This window comes from Heteronotia binoei, chromosome 6, assembly GCF_032191835.1.
Source record: "Heteronotia binoei isolate CCM8104 ecotype False Entrance Well chromosome 6, APGP_CSIRO_Hbin_v1, whole genome shotgun sequence".
Taxonomy (NCBI): Eukaryota; Metazoa; Chordata; class Lepidosauria; order Squamata; family Gekkonidae; genus Heteronotia; species Heteronotia binoei.
The window spans coordinates 38,063,914-38,080,895 of NC_083228.1; the positions used below are offsets into that span (position 1 = coordinate 38,063,914).

At 43.7% G+C, this 16,982-nt stretch overlaps 1 protein-coding gene across 1 annotated transcript in view; it reads left to right on the plus strand.

Moving 5' to 3' along the window:
- The window catches only part of ASAH2 (N-acylsphingosine amidohydrolase 2), a 50,160-nt gene that overhangs the window by 31,111 nt on the left and 2,067 nt on the right, over positions 1-16,982 (plus strand). Inside the window, exons 10-20 of the mRNA XM_060240821.1 lie at positions 733-819; positions 2,496-2,600; positions 2,695-2,776; positions 4,047-4,162; positions 6,714-6,808; positions 8,772-8,811; positions 10,733-10,828; positions 11,048-11,143; positions 13,393-13,539; positions 16,072-16,131; positions 16,418-16,506. Coding sequence (XP_060096804.1) covers positions 733-819; positions 2,496-2,600; positions 2,695-2,776; positions 4,047-4,162; positions 6,714-6,808; positions 8,772-8,811; positions 10,733-10,828; positions 11,048-11,143; positions 13,393-13,539; positions 16,072-16,131; positions 16,418-16,506 — 1,013 coding nt within the window. The remainder of the gene's footprint in view (positions 1-732; positions 820-2,495; positions 2,601-2,694; positions 2,777-4,046; positions 4,163-6,713; positions 6,809-8,771; positions 8,812-10,732; positions 10,829-11,047; positions 11,144-13,392; positions 13,540-16,071; positions 16,132-16,417; positions 16,507-16,982) is intronic.

Here is a 16,982-nt window from a genome sequence, read left to right on the forward strand (position 1 = left end):
TGTGAGAAAGAAAAGAGATTTATTGTCCTACAAAGAGATGTTACACCATCCTTCACTTCCAGCATTTTAAAAGGTCTCACTCTGCTGAGGATAGAATTGTTAGTACTATAAGGAGGCCTTGTGGACAGGCAGACACATGGGCTATGTTCTTTTATCAATCTAGCACAGGGTTCCCCAACTTAGCACCCATGCATGTGTTTGGTACCTGCCAGTACTTCCCCTGGCACATGCTGACCTTTTCAAAAAGTGGGTCGAACTTGTTATTGACTCTCCTCATTCAAATGAAAGGGTTTTATATGGCTCCAATAGCAGCCGCAGCCGCAGGAGAACTGGTGAGCACCCAGGCTTTCCTAGTCAGCAGATGTTACATTCCCCCTTCATGCTTTCCTTCTTTTTTAATCCCCCACTTTCTTTGTTCCTTTCTCCCTGCAAGGCTTTTCTTTGTTTCCTGTTATTGTCCCTTTCTCCCTTTGGCTTTCCTTCATTTCTTTTTATTCCCTTTCTGGAATTATTTTGCAAAGCAAGGAGGGGGTATTGCATTTGGCTTCTGGTGGCAGCCATTTTGGGTTTGGCTTTGTCTCTTGTGGCAGCCATCTTGGGGGGCAGCGCTGGAGGCTCAAATAGACTAGGAATCCCTAACCTAGTGTGATTGCTTTTACTTCTCTGTTCTGCAATACTGTTTTTTGCACTGATTGTTTGTCATTTGATTTGTTCTTCTGCCATCTGTTTTAGGCCCAGATGTGCATAGCTTCCGGTCCTGGTCGTGACATGTTTGAGAGCACAACATTAATTGGAAGAAACATCTACCTGAAAGCCAAGGTAAGTGATATGCTGTGCAGCACAATCCTATGGTTTACTCAACTTACACCCAGGTAACAGTGCCCAAAATGAATGAATTCACATTCTATGATGTACTTCCTTTTTAAAATCTGAAATCTAGATTTTTCATCTGAAATATCTTGTAGTTTTTCTAGTTGGGAACAAAAGTGTGAGTTTAAACTTCTGTCCTCCTTCAAGGATTGAGAGAAAGCCATAGTGCAGGGGTGGCCAATGGTAGCTCTCCAGATGTTTTTTGCCTACAACTCCCATCAGCCCCAGCCATTGGCTATGCTGCACTGATGGGAGTTGTAGGCAAAAAAACATCTGGAGAGCTACCGTTGGCCACCCCTGCAGTAGATCCCTAGTTTATTTTGCTTTGTAGGTTAAGATGAGGATGTAGAACTATCCCAGTGCTGTGGCCAATGGCACACCTAGGACAAGAAGTTTCACCGTGAACACTATAGCTGTTCCACACAGTGAGGATTCTCCACTTTGCTTTCAACATTGCTGCAAATACAGAAGCATGCACATTGGCTCCAGGGAGCACACTTGTTACAGCTGCTGTGATGACTCAATTACCCTTTGATTTTTATTCATGCATGCACTATGGTGCAATATCAATGTTAACATTCCTCCATCTGAAGCATTGCTCTGTACATCTTGTTTCCTTTAGTTGGCATGCAGACAAATCACTGTGTGGTGGAGGATGAAACAGCTGGTTGAGTAGTGAATTCCTGCCCCATTGTAGATGTCTTGCATTTTCTTCTACTTATTCCTTTCCAAGCAATCTGGGCAAAGACTGCCTGAGCCTTTCCCCTTATATCTCCACAGTTAAAAGGACTGGATACATCATTTTTTAAAAAGGAAACTGAGGATTCAGAGGAACTAAAATCTGAAATGGAAATAGATACTAGATTTTTATGACCATGTTATACAATAACAATTACCATGTAAAAAACAACAACCTGTCAAACAGCTGTGGGGTGACATGGCAAGAGAAAAAAATAGTGGGAAAATGGCACCTTTGTGGGGGGCTGGAAATGGCTATAATGTGGCAGGATCTTTACGGGGCAGACCTTAATGTAATCTTGTATTGTGAATAAGAGGGTGCAATTATAAGTTATTAACCTATACTGAAGAATGTTGTAAAAAAATTAGAATAAAGAAGGGGGGAGATTAGGAATGAGCTTTCTGGTCTTGATGGCTGCTTACCATTGATCACCACAGCGCCAACATGTGCATACACATAGGCTTCATCCCTCTGATTGGGAATGCTGAGCCATCAAGGTGAATGGTCTCTGTACTTTGGTTGTATGTAATGCTGATATTTCCCATCCCCCTCTATATACACTGAGGCTGGCCAGCATACATCAAGTGAATAGATCTCTCCCCCCACCCCCATCCCTTCCCTGTTACCATTCAGATCAGGTCAGGGACCCACCTCATTTTTTATGAAACCTTGTTAAGTGTCATATATAGCAATAGTTCTATATAAATAACAGATAAGAGTTAAGTGTTGTGTACTTCAGCAACAAAAAATTTCCATGAATATGTGAACCTGCTTTGAGAAAATATAATTTGCCTTTCAATTCCAGGGCAGTTTAAGTGCCTTCTCGTCGTATATTCTTTCACTATGAGTCATACCCGCTAATAAGTGATGGCAATCTGTGTTCCAGGAGCTGTCATCGTCAGCCTTTGAGGAGATAAGAGGCCCCCTCAGTTCTGCTCACCAGTGGGTGGACATGTCAAATGTTACCGTACAGCTCAATGCCACTCATTCGGTAATGTACTGTTGATATCATCTTGTAGTCAGGAAGTAACAGTCTAGTGGGATACCATATTCATGGCCTAACTTCCTGATCTTTTTCCCAAAAGGCTAAAACATGTAAACCAGCCTTGGGGTACAGCTTTGCTGCTGGTACTATGGATGGACCAGGAATGTTTAATTTCACACAAGGCAAGTGATGAGAAATATTTACAGGCCAAGTTTGTTTCTCTCTATTTGCAATTACTATTATTTATTGTTCAAAACTGACCAGGACAAATCGGGTTGCATATTTTGATATTTGAAGTAACATTTTTTTATTTAATTTCATACAATGAGCAATATTCTAGGTCCCCAAAATCCCTCTTCTATCTGAACCAAGAAACGTACCAAGGACTTTAACCCCCTTGACCTAAATAGGATTTTAGTTGGATGGGTCATCCACTAAACAATTTTAGTTTCTGGACAGCTGTAAAGCTTTAATTTCCTTCCCTATATCCTACCAAGCAGTGTTCCCTCTAAGTTGAGTTAGTGTGAGCTAGGGGGTGTGGCAAAGCTCCTGGTGGTTTTTTAGCCTCTGGCACCTGGGGTTTTTTTGGCCACTGTGTGAGACAAAGTGTTAGACTGGATGGACCATTGACCTGATCCAACATGGCTTCTCTTATGTACCTTTTTTTGTCTTGGCTCAGGAGAAATGGTCCTAGAGCAAACTAATTTATACTGTAGCTCACAACGTTAATGCCAGTAGCTCACAAAATAGATTTTTTTCCTCACAAGACTCCACAGCTTACAGGATTATTGCTGCCAAGTGAACAATAGAAATTGTCAGCATTCTCCCTGGATGTATCACATAGATGCTTTCTCCTGCCCATGACCTGAAAAAGCAGTACATAGGACCAAGCAGGAAGCCATGTGATTGGCACCTTTCCAGTCTTATCTCTAGTGCTGCAAGAGTTGCCATGTGGGGGCAATTCATTACACTAGGACACATTACCCTGTGACATTGCAGGATAATGTCTGTTCAAGGCCAAATGGAATGATGCAGAGTGATAGAAGAGTCCTCAAAGGTGAGAAGGACATTTGTAAGAACTTATTTAGTGAAAAATGAATACTGCTTGACATAGAATGGTCAATTAGCAGTGCAGTCCTATGTACAGTTACTCTGGATGGTTCCAGTGGGCTTAGACTGGAGTAACTGGATAGGATTGCACTGGACATATATTAACACAAAGACAGTATCCATTCATAAAGAATAAATGAAAAGCTGCCTTCTAGCAATGGATTTTAATTCTCATTTATTAAACTGCAATTCATCTCACATTTGCTTGAGAATAACTTCCCAAAGGCAACTAATTTGAAGTTTGCAGAATACAAAATATTTATTAACAAGTTTATTAACTGACTGATTGAAATTAGCTTAAAAGTCTGTGTTAAAGTTCTGTGAACATATTTCTGTTGACAGGGGCAATACATGGTGATCCATTCTGGGATGCAGTCCGTGATGGATTGCTTGTCAAGCCATCCAATGAAACAGTAGAATGTCAGAAACCTAAGCCTATTCTTATTCCTACAGGAGAGGTAAGAAGCGTTAGTGCGTATTGCTGGGAGGAAACTGACTTCACCAGTGACTTAAATAGTTATTGGGTTGGACCCCAATTTAATTTTCCAGGAGGAGAGTGGGACGCTCCTGCCTGCCTCCTCCCACAGCGGCCCTCTGATCTCCAGGAAATGCTGCTCTCGGGTTGGCAGAGGCCCCCAAGGAGTGACATGCAAGGGCTTTTTTTTTTTTAAGCAGGAACACAATTCTGGCTAGCTTGGCATCAGAGGGAGTGGCGTAATATGCAAATGAGTTCTTGCTGGGGGTTTTCTACACAAAAAACCCTATGTGAAACAATGGTAACATCAGGGGTGTGGCCTAATGAGTTCCTGCTGGGCTTTTTCTACCAAAAAAAGCCCTGGTGACATGAATGGAGCCTTCAGTGGGAATTTGGAATTGAGGGAAATTGCCTATTTCATTTGGTTCCAACCCATTATGATCACCATGGAGGAACATATTTTTCTGAAAAGTAGAAGAGAGAGAAGAGATTGGATTTATACCCCACCCTTCACTTGGAGTCTCAGAGTGGCTTACAATCTCTTTTCCCTTCTCCTCCCTACAACAGGCACTCTGTGACGTAGGTGGAGCTGAGAGAGCTCTGACAGAAACTGCTCTTGAAAGAACAGCTCTGACAGAGTTATGACTGACCCAAGGACACTCCAGCAGTTGCATGTGGATGAGTGGGGAATCAAACCTGGTTCTCCCAGATAAGAGTCTGTGCACTTGACCCAGCGCTGGCTCTAGGGCCCATGGTGCCCCAGGCAGGCTCCTTGCCCCCCGCCGATGTGGCCCCCCGCCACTGCCCATCTTCCCTCCCTCCCTGGCATTGCAATGCAGCACTGCACTCCATTGCCCCTCCCCCACAGAGCCCGCTGCGCGAGGCTGGGCCTTACTGGTTTTGATGTGGGCAGCATGCCATCTAATGCTTTGAAATGCACATAGGAGAAAGTTTCTCCTTCTTCCTTCCTGGAACCAGAAGTGAGGAGGAACAAAGCCTTCTCCCATGTGTGCTCCAAAGCATTAGATGGTGTGCCAGCCACACTGAAGCCGGTAGGGCCTAGCCTTGTCATGCTGCTCTGAACGCACCGGGGGGGGGAGGGCAAAGCACAAGGGAAGGGAGGGGGCAGGCAGTGTTAACAGCGGCGGCAGTGGGGGGGGAGGTAGGCAGGCAAACTAGGCGGTTGTCGTGAGCACCGGGAGGGGGAGAGCCCAATTCATTACCCCCTCCTCCCAGCACCCTAGGCAACTGCCTAGTTTGCCTGGTGGGCAAGCCAGCCCTGACTTGACCACTACACCAAACTGGCTCTCTTAGACCCTCCCTTTTGTTGCATTTCAGACTGCTTTTGAATATCACCCTTTTTCAAAAAAAACGACTTGCACTATTGATTGGGGATATTACTTGAAAACCAGGAACTATGGTTTCTGCTACCAGAAACTGTGGTTTCTTACACCAGATAATGGGCTGGATCCAAAGTACTGTAGGTGGATCAAGGCTTGTGGAATCAACCTGTATTTATTACTTAATTTGCAGCCTAACTTTCTCCCTGGTGAGAACCCAAAGTGACTTATATTGTTCTCCTGTCCTCCATGTTATCCTCACAAATAACCCTGTGTGATAGGTTAAGAAGATACTGGAATAAGATATTGGATGTATATCCCACCCTATACTCTGAATCTCAGAGTCTCAGAGTGGTCACAATCTCCTTTACCCCCCGCCCCCCAAAACAGACACCCTGTGAGGTAGGTGGGGCTGAGAGAGCTTTTACAGCAGCTGCCCTTTCAAGGACAACTCCTACAAGAACTATGGCTGACCCAAGGCCATTCCAGCAGCTGCAAGTGGAGGAGTGGGGAATCAAACCCAGTTCTCCCAGATAAGAGTCTGTGCACTTAACCACTATGCCAAACTGGCCCTAAGTCACCCAGCAAGCTTCCGTGGGATTCAAACCCAGGTCTAACCATTTGTAGTCCAGCAGTCTAATCAGTACACCACACTGGCCCTCCTAACTTGTGATTTGTCTTCTTTCAATGCAGTCCATTGAATTCCTCCCACCCCCAAACAAAATTTGCTCCTGGGGATCAGAAACTCTCATGAACAGTGTGGGAGTAATGTGGGGATTTGCAGGAGGAGGATCCACTGTAAACTTAAAAAATGCTTATTAAAATCCCCCCTCAGAAAAGCGATTGGATGCTGGAGCAGCACACCCACAGGCTCAGGGATGAAGCAGCTTTCAAGGGGCAGGACATCCTGTTCTCCGTCACAGCCACACCTAAGCATTGGGAGTAGCTCATGATCTGGTGGGAAGTGGATAGGTAGAGGGGCAGAACTGGCCAAGATTGTCCCCACTCTTTTATGAATAAGCCCAGTGAAGTAAGAGCTCGCAACAGACGAGAGTAATTCTACCCCCTACAGCCTCAGCCACTGGCTCTATGTCCTGCACATTTGGTGTAGTGCCAGGCATTTGGTTATGTTTTTATGACATCTTTTACAATAAAGACTAATGCAAAATTACCTTTCTTCCCAAATTTCTGAAGTTGTTGAAACCTTACCCATGGCATCCAGAAATTATTGATATTCAGATTGTTAACATTGGATCTGTGGTGATAGTGGCTCTTCCAGGAGAGTTTACGTAAGTATGCGTATTATGTGCTGTTAAGGAAAACATTAAATAAACATGCATTTGTGAGATTTCATAGTAAATTTAGAAATAGATTACAGAACCTACATTTATTATGGAGAAGAGAAAGATTTGTAAGTTTTGGTTTTAAAATGCAAGGACAAAACAACTTGAAATATAGAAAGAGTAAAAATATGGAATGGCCCAGGCTAGCTTACTCTCATCAGGTTTTGGAAGCTAAGCAGGGTCAGCCTTGGTTAGTACTTGGATGGGAGACCATCAAGGAAATCCAGGGTTTCTACTAGGGTTGCCAGGTCCAACTCCGGAAATATCTGAAGATTTTGGAAGTGGAGCCAGGAGCAAGGTTGTGACAAGCATGATTGAACTCTGAAGGAAGTTCTGGCAGACACACTTAAAGGGACTGCACACCATTTAAATACCTTCCCTTCATTAGAAATAACGAGACTCATAGAATTGGACCCCCCTTCTTTTGGGGTTCATAGAATTGGACCCTGTGGTCCAATCTTTTAAAATTTAGGGGTGTTTTGAGAAGAGGCACCAGATGCTATGCTGAAACTTTCCTCTATCTCAACCCCCCCCCCCGAGCCCAAAATACCCATGGATCAATTCTCCGTTATACCCTGTGGGGACCAGTCTTCATAGGGTATAATGAAGAGCCCAGCAGACATTTAACCCCCCCACACACACACTTTCTGGTGACCTTGAAGCGGGAGTAGGGCCTCCAAACTGGGGGATCCCCTGCTCCCAACTAGGGATTGGCAACTCTAGTTTTACTCAGACGCAGGCAATGGCAAACCACCTCTGTTCATCTCTTGCCTTGAAAACCCACAAGGTCACCAAAAATTGGCACATTCCACCACGAAAAGATAATAAGAAGGATATGTCAATTGTTACCAAGTCTGAACTCTCCCATGAAATTAAAATGACCAAACTGAGGCTACTGTCCTTTTGTCACATTACAAGAAGACAAGAATCCCTGAAAAGGACAGTAAGGCTAGGGGAAGCTGAAGGCAGCAGGAAAAAAGGAAGGCCCAACATGGGATGGAATAACTCAGCTAAGGAAGCCATGGCCCTCAGTTTGTAAGACCTGTGCAAGGATTTTAACGATAAGATGTTTTGGAGGTCATTAATTCATTGGGTCACCATAATTCTAAAGTGAAGTGATGGCACTTAACACATATGCACGTACATGTCAATTGTAATAATAAGAGGGAACAGTATTTATTTGAATACTTATACTCCACATTTCTCCACAAAGGAACCCAAAGTAGCTTACAATAGTAAAGAATACAATATAAATGAAAACAGCAAACTATCTCTTTGGTTGGTCCTGGATTCAGTGGTTGGCTGATACCAAGGCACAAACTGAGGGTCACAAGCTTGCACCTTTGGCCACACCCAAGCTTTATATTTGCAATTGGAATGGAAAAGTAAATGCTCAGCAACATATTACAGCTTCCTCAGGTGTTCCTCCAAGTTTTTCCCTTTCTGTTTGACTCTTCAGTATACTTAGGACACAAGAATGGCAGATCTGATAGAAGTTAGTTGTGACTAAATTCCATTGAAAGCAGCAGGACTTACATTAATTGGTTTCGGTGGGATGTAGCTGAATTGGGGACAAAGTATAATTCATTTTCTCATTTGCATGGTATCAGATATGTCACTTGATCATCTCTTTTGTGACTTTAAAACCTTGACAGCACTAGCTGAAGCCTGCCTCACAGTGCAATGGTACAGTAATGGAAGGTTATAGACAGGGCTTTTTTTTTTTTAGCAGGAACTCCTTTGCATATTAGGTCCTGATGTAGCCAATCCTCCTGGAGCTAACAATAGGCCCTGTACTAACAGCCCTGTAAGCTCTTGGAGGATTGGCTATATTAGGGGTGTGTGGCCTAATATAGAAAGGAGTCTCTGCTGGTTATAGAAACTAACATGACTATTTTCTGACCCTCAGGACAATGTCTGGACGAAGAATGCGCGAAGCTGTTAAAAGTGTAAGTTACCAACATCAGTATTGGGTGGGATTTCCTAAAACAATGGAAAATCCAGCTGGCTGTTGATCATCTTGTCTCATTGTAACTATTGATCCTGACTGTGTCATATTCTGAAACTATATATACATATATAAGGAGTGAAATGTTTGAAAGAGCTGTAGTTCTGGTCGATTTCATTGAGGCAGTTCTATTCCTCTTAGATTCGGAACTTCAGCTGAGGCATCTGGCATCTCCTCTCTGGCACAGAACATCTTCATTGAGCCACTCAGGACTATTACATGTTGCTTGGCTCCTTCCTCAGTCAACATGATCAAATGTGCATTGCAAGTTCCATACTGGAAACTTAATCCCAGGCATGTGCTGGCCCAATTTGGATCAGGTCACAGTGTGTGAGGAATAGGGTTTAAGCCCTCACACACACACAACCTTTCTGACCAGGTAGCATTATTTGTCCCACTTGAAAAACCTAGGTGTATCCCATAACAGCCCCCATGAGGCAAACAGTAGACCCTCCCCTCCCTGGCTATTTCAGGTTAGGAAAATGGTGTTGGATGGGCTGAAGCCCCTTGCCCTGTGTTTGCAGTCTGCATTGGACCTGAGATTACGTTCCAGCTTGAAACTCGCAATGCACATTTGATTGTGTGAACCTAGGGAGGATCAAAGGAATAAAAACATGCATTTAGGTCCTCTTAGGGACTGGAAGCCCTGACCTGGACAGCTCAAGTTAATTGGATCTCAGAAGCTAAGTAGGGTCAGCCCTGGTTAACATTTGGATGAGGGGTTGTTTTGTAGAAAAATAGGTGGTGGCGCTCATCCAGGGATTGTTATGTGACTGTACCTACTATTTAATGGACAAGGAGGTGGAATTCTCAGAAGGAGGAGGAGGTGGAACTCTCAGAAAGGTTCAGGAGCTGTGCTCCTGTTAGCTCCCACTGAATCTGAGGCCTGGGCATGGGAGACTTCCAAGGAAGTCCAGAGTCACCGTGCAGAGGCAGGTGATGGAAAGCCATCTCTGTCAGTCTCTTGCCTTGAAAATCCTTCAGAGTTGCCAAAAGTTGGCTGTGACTTCATGGTACTTTCTAGCACCAGGAACAGGAATACATACTCCAAATAGAGAACATGCTGTATTCTTTGTGAGGAACAATGGTTCTGCAGAAGACCTTGTTATGTCAGGTAGTTTTCATTTTTTTTTAAAAAAGGTTATAAAGACCTTACAGCATCTTATTTTTAAGTTAAGTTATTTAAATTTATTTACTATTTAGGCCTCAAGTGATGGAGATGTTCTTAAGTCTCTGCTGCTTCCTGCCTTCTTGGCCTCAGAATTTTAGCACATGCAGTGGCTTCATGTCCCATGGCCAAACTGCCCTCCCTAAGGGGACCAGGGAAGGTTCTGAGCAGTAGTTTTGGTCTGCTTGTCTTCTTCAGAAGTACCAGTTACTCAGTGTGCTGACCCTGAACATCTGAAGCAGTCACGTTTATAATAATCAATCCTTCCATGTAACTGAGAGAAGGAATAATAGCTAAATATATGGGGTAGCATCCAAACTGACTTTTCCAACTCATGCCAGGCACTTCTGTCAGGCGAGCAGAATGTCCCTGCCCTCCCCCTTCCCACTGCAGGCCACTGATCTCCCAGAAACAGCACTGTTATTGTTTCTCCATTAGGGGGACAGGGGCCTCTCAGGAACAGTGTGAGAGGCAAATCTGGGTTCTGTAGCAGGAATTGGGTGGCTCTTACCTCGCCTTTCTTCGTTGGCAGAAAATTGGGTCTAGTTCCAAACCATCCTCTCTTGCAAATGCATGCTGAGGGTTTTTACATTCTTTGTGGTTGTTACAGATTCTAGGACATGTGCCATATTCTGACGCTGTAGTGTTTCTTTTACTGGTTGCTGACTAGACTATGTGGGTATCTTTTTCTTAGGAATTTGAAGCTCAAGGGAAACCAGAAATGCATGTTATACTGGCAGGTGTATGCAATGTTTATACCCATTACATAACAACTTTTGAAGAATATCAGGTAAACAAACTAGCAGTGTGGCTGAAACTAAATAATGTTACAGAGCTGTGAAGAAAAATGTCTTTTGTTTTCACAAAAAAATTGGGCGGAAGAATTAACAAACCCAAAGGATAATTGGGATAGACAGCATTTAGTGTACAGAGTCTGACTTTTGTCTGGTACAGTTCTGGGACTTGGCAATGTTGGGTAATCCAGCTATCTTTCTGTTTCATTTTGTAGATTCAACGGTACGAGGGAGCATCCACTATTTTTGGCCCACACAGTCTGTCTGCTTATATCCAGTTATTCAGAGAACAAGTCAAAGCCATGGTTCAGGTACTCAAAAGCTAAGCCCAGAACAGGTTTTCACTTCTCTGTATTAAATGAAGAATACTTGAACTGTCTTACACTGCAGTCTTAAGCAGATACATCTTTCTAAGTCTATTGAACTCAGTGGCTTCAAAGGGTATAATTGTATGTACGATTGCCCTGCCACACACTTTTGTGGTATAATGATTAGTGTTTTAATTGTTTCCACAGTAAAAAAAAAGGTCTCTTATAAATAGGGATGCCAGGTCCAACTCAGGAAATATCTGGGGACTTTGGGAGTGGAGCTGGGAGACTTTCCCATTCCCTAAAAATAAATAAATAAGAATACAGTCCCCTGAATACAGTCTTTGTTTCCTCCTCCTCTTTTTTGCATTCAAATGATTCCACAGCAGCTGCACTTCTACTAAAATGAAAGTGAACTCACACACACAAACTCACAAAGCAGCCAAAATAAGCAGTTTTCATGCTCACATTTTTGTGATCCTCCTAGGCTTCCCAATCCCCAGGTCCCAGCGGGGGATCCCCTGGTTTTACAGGCTTCCCCCCTCCCCCAGCCAGCTGGCCGGCGGGGGAAGCTCCACCCCCATAGCCATTATGCACCTCCAGGAACGATTCCCATAGGGAATGATGGGGAATTGATCCGCGGGTGTCAGGGGCTCTGGGGGCGCTGTTTTTTGAGGTAGAGGTGCCAAATTTTCAGTATAGCATCTAGTGCCTCTCCCCAAAATACCCCCCAAGTTTCAAAAAGATTGGACCAGGGGGTCCAATTCTATGAGCCCCAAAAGAAGGTGCCCCTATCCTTCATTATTTTCTATGGAAGGAAGGCATTCTAGAAGGTGTGCTGTCCCTTTAAATGTGATGGCCAGAACTCCCTTGGAGTTCAATTCTTCTTGTCACACCCTTGCTCCTGGCTCCGCCCCCAATGTCTCCTGGCTCCACCCCCAAAGTCTCCTGGCTCCACCCCCAAAGTCCCCAGATATTTCTTGAATTGGACTTGGCAACCCTAGATCCTCCTGGTGCAATGGTATAAGCTTTACTCACTGGAGTTGCTGAATGTAACAGTCTGCTGTATTTCAACCAACTTATGGAGAGAGAGGTCTAGGGGGTGGAGTTTTCCTCTATGCCATACTCAGGTTCTGCTTAACTCTTTACTTTCCCTTTAACTACACAGACAGCTTCTGAAAGGAGTACAAGACAAACGTAAGGATTGGGCTCTCTAGCTTCCTCTCTCTCTCACACACACACACACACACACGGCTTTTCCTATTTGCCCCCCCATGCAGCTTCAGTCTCACTGAGATTTAAAGGCACACACACACCTTCCAAAACAGAAGCAGATTCAAGCTTCTGAATCTGCCTGGGATCTAAAGGCACATCATGGCTGTTGAGGTGGCCAGATGACTGGCTGTGAGTAGGAGCTGCAAAACCAGGGGATCTCCTGCCCTTACCTGGGGACTGGCAAGCCTACTCATAAATAATTGGCAAAACTTGTTTGTAGACACTTGAGACACAGGTGACAGCCATGAGCACAGATGACTTTTAGAAAGAACAAGTGTGAACTTGCAAGGACTTGCTAGAAGCATTTCTTTTCACCCCTCTCCCACTATTTCCTCTTTCCCTTCCCTGAAGGCCACCAAAGAATCTCTCCCTTTCCTGCTTTCTTCCACCCAACAGCCAACATATCTTTATTGTTCCTCTGTCTTCAGCTCCACCCCCCAGCAGGCCCAGTTGTGTGGTGCCAGCCACCATGCCATAATGATGTGATGTCACCCCATGGGTCAGTAATGACTTGGTGCTTTCCCTTTCCATCATCTAGTGAGCTTCCAGGACTGACTGAAGGTTTAAACCCAGGTGTCCCAGACTCTTCTCTAAAACTGTAACCACTGCACCACACTGGCTTTCACAGCAGCAGCAAGCAGTCAGGCCTAGATGAGTCTTGCGGTTGGGTGGAAGTGAACCAGAATTGTCATGAGATTCAGTAACATCTACAGAGTCATAAATAAGCGTCCTATATTGAGTTTGACCCACTGAGCTAGCTGGGCCAGTACTGTCTATTCTGACCATCAGCAACTCTCAGAGGTGTCCACCCGAGGTCTTTCACAGCCCTGAAACTTTTTAACTGGTGATGGCAGCAAATGCTCCTAGGAGTTTCTACATGCAAAGCATTTGCTCTGATAACTTCTCATTTGCTGCATGCCATGGTGAAGTAGAAATAAAGGTCTGATTTTTCATATTCTGATTTAAATTGTTCACAGGATACCGTTGAAGACTTGCCAAAACATCCAGAGCCTGACATTTTCAATACAACCACTGCCAACTTTTTATTGCCTGTTATGGACACAAAGCCACTTGGTCGTGTGTATGGAGATGTGCTACAAAATGTGAAGCCAATATATAGGGTGGTAAGTGGTAAGCTGCAGTACTGCAGTCCAAGCTCTATGTGTTCAATCCTGGCGGAAGATGGGTTCAGGTAGCCGACTCAAGGTTGACTCAGCCTTCCATCCTTCTGAGGTCGGTAAAATGAGTATCCAGCTTGCTGGGGGTAAAGTGTAGAAGACTGGGGAAGGCAATGGCAAACCACCCCGTAAAAAGTCTGCCATGAAAACGTTGTGATAGGACATCACCCCAGAGTCGGAAATGACTGGTGCTTGCACAGGGGACTACCTTTACCTTTATGTGTGCCTACAAACTTTCTGGTGTTTTCTTCATGTCTGCTATTTTGTGTAGGGAACATAATCCATTGCAGTATAAATTTAGCAAAACTATTAATTAGTAAAACAGAATCAAAGAATATTCCCAATGTATTATTGGTCTTGGATTTAAATCGATTCTTCTAAAATCATCAATCTCTTCATTCAAATGAAGTGAAAAGACAGTTTTATATGGCCCAAAAGAATACCTGCTATCTCCACACCCCCTTGAATACACATTTTAAAAAAGTATTGTTCAGATCAGTGGCTTACAAGCTTTTTGAATTGGGACCCCTTCTAAATTTACTGTACTTTTGGGGATCCACTTGAAAGTGAGTCCATACTACAGGAATCTTCACCACACCAACTCCCACACAGTCTTGAAAGCCCTCTGACCCTCAAGGGCACCTTTTCAAAGAGGGTGGGGGCTACAGAAAGAAAGAAAGGGCAACAAAGATACTTTCTTGAGTTCAGCCATATTCATGGTTTGCTTCTTCTACTTTTTATATTTATATTCTAATAGGGAAATTGATGGCCCCATTTGGTTGCCTGTAAGGGCAATAAAATGGAACCAAATACAGGGACTCTTGAGGATTCCCCAAGTATGTAAGAAGAATATGACTTTTTAATTTAGAAAAGGAACACACCACTGAAAAGAATGGCCCAAAGATCTCTGACCTTGTTTATTGTCTAGGGTTGCCAACCTTCAGGTAGTGGCTGGAGACCTCCAGGGATTAGAATTGATCTCCAGGTAATAGTGATCAGTTCACTTGGAGAAATGGCTGCTTTGGAAGGTAAACTCTAAGGTATTATTCCCCACTGTAGTCCCTCACCTCCCCAAATCCCACCCTCAGCTCTATCCCCTAATCTCCAGATATTTCCCTACATGGAAGTGACAACCTTGTTATTGCCTGTCAGGGAGGTATAGAGTATTGGGGGCAGTTGAGCGTTAGAGGAGGCAAAAAAGGCAGAGCAGGGATGTGGTGGTTGTAGTGGTGATGAGGATTTGGCCAGCTTGAGCCCCTGCTCATAATATCTCAGAGGGTGAGACTAGATCTCTTGTGGATTTTTCTTTGAAGAGTTAAGCAGCCTCTGAGGGAGGCCTGAGAGAAGAGGTTTCTTTTCTTTTTTAAAAAACCTGTATGCTCTTTCACCAGCCTCATTAGTGCTCACTTCCAGCCAACTTCCATTTGTTCCATACAGGTACCTGCATGTTTACGCCACAGGGCAAACAGCAGCCCTAAGGGAAAGTTGAAATTAGGATACTGCTAGGAGAGAAAAGGGAAGCAACCTCTCTCCCACATGCCATGTTAACTATCTTAGTTGGGATCCTCCCGTGGCTGCTATTAAACCTGAAAATAACTATCAAAGCTCTGTTAATGGACCTCCTGATGCCGCATTTAGCCCCCACAAAAAACTAAACCTGATGACAGTCAGCAGCACTACCTAAGGTCTTGTTGTTCTAGCAAATATTAGCGAGTGATGGAGCAAAGTCTAATTGGGTCGAACAGTGTCAAACCCTGAATCCATAGGTCTGAAATGGATCTACGTTGGGCCCTGCCACAACATGGGACTCTCCATTTACCATCGCTACATGTTTTGTACAACATTCCTGTTGGAACATTACAGAACAAACCAAAGTGCTAAATACTGCTGTGCATATTTGGAGCTGTACTAGAATGCTTCTAACGATAGAAGAATTGCAGATTTATACCCCACTCTTCTCTCTGAATCAGAGACTCAGAGCGGCTTACAATCTCCTATATCTTCTCCCCCGACAACAGACACCCTGTGAGGTAGGTGGGGCTGAGAGGGCTCTCATGCCCTTTCAAGGACAACCTCTGCCAGAGCTATGGCTAACCCAAGCCCATTCCAGTGGGTGCAAGTGGAGGAGTGGGGAATCAAACTCGGTTCTCCCAGATAAGAGTCCAGGCACTTAACCACTACACCAAACTGGCTCTCTCAGCTTCCTCACCCATTAAAAGTTTTTTCCCCTCTCCAGTTTGATGATATTCTACTGTAAAGTGTACACATATGCACAGATATCCACTTGCACAACTCCCTTACTGTTGCACAACAAGCACCACTAAGTGGTTCCTGTAAAAGCACTACAAATAGCCTTAATTAGCCAACCAAACAATAACCACACTAATTGTAGCAGGACTTATAAATCAGAACAATACTTGATTACTCGTATGGGATGTGTCATCCATGCTCATAACATATTCTTGTCTTTTTTCTTAGGGAGAAGTTGCTAGTGCACACTTTGTTGGTGCAAATCCCAGGAATTCTGTGGAAAATGTGGTAAATACAGCTTGCAGAAAGATGATCCTTTATATCTTTATGGAGGTCTGAGGGGCAAGAAGAATAGAGGTGTGAAGGTGTAGGGGAGGAAATAAGATAGGACAGAATATAGGGCTGGGAGTATTCAAAAGTAAATGGCATCTGTACAGGTCAAACCAAGCAATCTAAAAATGGTAAATCCGACCTCATTTATCCTGCCTGTGACATCTCGTCATCAGGCTTTATTATAAAACGACTTCATATTTTGCTATTTAATTTCTAATTTGTTGTACACCTTTTATTCCAGACCCAATTCACTTTCCTTAAAGTAGAGAAATATGACAACACTTCAGCCCATTGGCAAACCCGGTATAATGATGCCTCTTGGGATACCAGGTGAGCAATTCAATTGCATTTTACATTATCAAAGATTTCAGGTTTTCACGGCTGGTAACATCATTAGGGTTTGTAGAATCTTTCAGGCTCAAGTGCCGTGTTCTACTGGAGAAAGTTCTACTGGAAAAACTTTCTCCAGTAGAAAAAGGCACTTGAGCCCGAAAGATTCTACAAACCCTAATAACATTTTACATTGTTAAAACAAAAACCTCGATTCTAACTGGTTTTCATTTTCTAAAAAATGAAAAAAGAGATGCACAAAGATAGTGTCTACCCTCCAAAAGTGCATGGTTTGAGATTACAGTACTGAGTAAACAGAATGCAAGCACAGCATTTCATTATGGAAACATACACATCTTTCTGTTTATTCTGGTCTCATGAAATTGTCTGTGTCATGTATATCTTTACAAGTTTTTGCTGCAGTTCCCTACACTCTCTATGATTTATTTAGCAGACAATTGTAGAGCACTGGATAG